Source organism: Taurulus bubalis (genome assembly GCF_910589615.1).
Source record: "Taurulus bubalis genome assembly, chromosome: 12".
Taxonomy (NCBI): Eukaryota; Metazoa; Chordata; class Actinopteri; order Perciformes; family Cottidae; genus Taurulus; species Taurulus bubalis.
The window spans coordinates 26,635,747-26,638,246 of record NC_136600.1 but is presented as its reverse complement, the minus strand read 5'-3'; the positions used below and the strand labels follow the sequence as shown (position 1 = coordinate 26,638,246).

The window sequence follows — 2,500 nt, the reverse complement described above, 5'->3', positions numbered from 1 at the left end:
CTTCTCATCTCGTTTCACCGCCGTAAACTTTCCTAATGAGTCACTTTATTCCCGGATTTAGCTTCTGACACTCAATATATAAAATATAATTATATTATTATAAAATGAGTAATAAAATAGAAGAAGGAAACTGATTATAGAAACACTAAAGGAAGAAATGAAAAGAGTAGAAAACATTTTAAAAATATTTACAAAGAAGAAGAAAAATTTAGTTTGTATATATTTATATTTACATTATAGTTTTCTCTAAACAATGACATAATGTAAATATAATACATGTCTCCTTAGTCTCTTTCAAGCATAACATAAAGTGGATTTACACATAAAACACGTGTGAATGTATGTTGTGTTATTACACATGAAATAACATGTTATGACACATGAAATAACATGTTATGACACATGAAATAACATGTTCTGACACATGAAATAACATGTTATGACACATGAAATAACATGTTTTTGCACATTAAATAACATGTTATTGCACATGAAATAACATGTTATTACACATGAAATAACATGTTATTGCACATGAAATAACATGTTATTACTCATGAAATAACATGTTATTACTCATGAAATAACATGTTATTGCACATTAAATAACATGTTATTGCACATGTAACATGTAACATACATTCACTCACATTTAAAAAGCATTAAAAAACGTTCACTGTGTAATTACATCAGAGAGAACAACACCATCACAACTAAACACAGTGATGGATATCTCCTATTATAGTGCATAATGATAGGAAAGAAGAAGAAGAAAAGGAGGAAGAGTAAGTTGAGGAGGAGGAGAAGGCAATCGTCTCTGTGTTTCATAACTAATCACAAGTTATAGAAACAAAAAGGTCAAGTCAATAACATGGTGATGAGTGACAGGTGTGTGTGTCACCATGATGAGTGACAGGTGTGTGTGTGTGTCACCATGATGAGTGACAGGTGTGTGTGTGTGTGTGTGTGTGTGTGTGTGTGTTTGTGTCACCATGATGAGTGACAAGTGTGTGTGTGTGTGTCACCATGATGAGTGACAGGTGTGTGTCACCATGATGAGTGACAGGTGTGTGTCACCATGATGAGTGACAGGTGTCTCGTCCTCAGGTGTCACAGGACTCGTTCACCTGGACGAGAACGGAGACCGAGAGACGGACTTCGCTCTGTGGGACATGATGGACACCAACAGCAGCGCCTTCCAGGTGACGTCTTATTATTATTATTATTATTATTATTATTATTATTATTATTATTATTATTATTATTATTATTATCATTATGATTATTTTTAATGTTTATTTAGATATATCAAGTCTGTCCTCCTCCTCCATCACACCTGTCCTCCTCACAAGTTTATTAATACGTCATGCGTGCCATTTGTGATGCTCCCATCAAGCTCAGCAGGAGAGACGACCACAAAGGAAAGCATCGTGTCGTCTGCGTAGTCTCTGACTCGTGAACATCTTCCACCATCTTGGATGTTTGCTTGTTTCCTCTCAGATAGTTTTGGTGTACAACAGTTCTGAGGAGCAGCTGACGGCCATACCTGGAACCACGCCCCACTGGCTGGGCGGAGCCTGCCCGCCCGATGTGCCCGTGTGCGGCTTCAAGAACGACAAGCCCGTCTGCCTCACGAGTCAGTGGACAAAACCAGTTTACACATAAAAAAAACATATAAAAAAAAACAGCATCACCCCCCCACACCCCACCTGTAATACCTCAGCACCCCACTAGAGGGTCGCACCCCACAGTTTGAGAACCACTGGTTTAGACCAACAGGAGGAGAGCTAGTAATGTTAGCAGCACCGCTAACGGAGAACCAACAGGAGGAGAGCTAGTAACGTTAGCAGCACTGCTAACGGAGAACAAACAGGAGAGCTAGTAATGTTAGCAGCACCGCTAACAGAGAACCAACAGGAGGAGAGCTAGTAATGTTAGCAGCACCGCTAACGGAGAACCAACAGGAGGAGAGCTAGTAACGTTAGCAGCACCGCTAACAGAGAACCAACAGGAGGAGAGCTAGTAACGTTAGCAGCACCGCTAACAGAGAACCAACAGGAGGAGAGCTAGTAATGTTAGCAGCACCGCTAACGGAGAACCAACAGGAGGAGAGCTAGTAACGTTAGCAGCACTGCTAACGGAGAACAAACAGGAGAGCTAGTAATGTTAGCAGCACCGCTAACGGAGAACAAACAGGAGAGCTAGTAACGTTAGCAGCACCGCTAACGCAAAATCAACAGAGGTTTACTTCAGTTACATGATGATGCGTTCAGGCTCTGCTCAGTGAAAATGAGTACTGGCTGAAGGTACATGATAATGTTCTCATGATGCGTTCAGGTGTAATCTAGTAAAATGTGGTGTTGGTGATGAACTAGAATAAATCCAGATGTTTTCACATAAATATAAAATAGATATTAGAGATGAATTATGAGCTGTTTAACTTCCTAAAGATATAAAATAGATATTAGAGATGAATTATGAGCTGTTTAACTTCCTAAAG

The 2,500-nt window shown here is 39.4% G+C and overlaps 1 protein-coding gene across 1 annotated transcript in view; it reads left to right on the top strand.

The window, feature by feature from the left end:
* LOC306744713 (atrial natriuretic peptide receptor 1-like) overlaps positions 1 to 2,500 on the top strand; it is a gene marked incomplete at its 5' end in the record, with an annotated part of 56,476 nt that overhangs the window by 43,226 nt on the left and 10,750 nt on the right. Inside the window, 2 exons of the mRNA XM_079227395.1 lie at positions 1,108 to 1,202; positions 1,501 to 1,653. Coding sequence (XP_079083521.1) covers positions 1,108 to 1,202; positions 1,501 to 1,653 — 248 coding nt within the window. The remainder of the gene's footprint in view (positions 1 to 1,107; positions 1,203 to 1,500; positions 1,654 to 2,500) is intronic.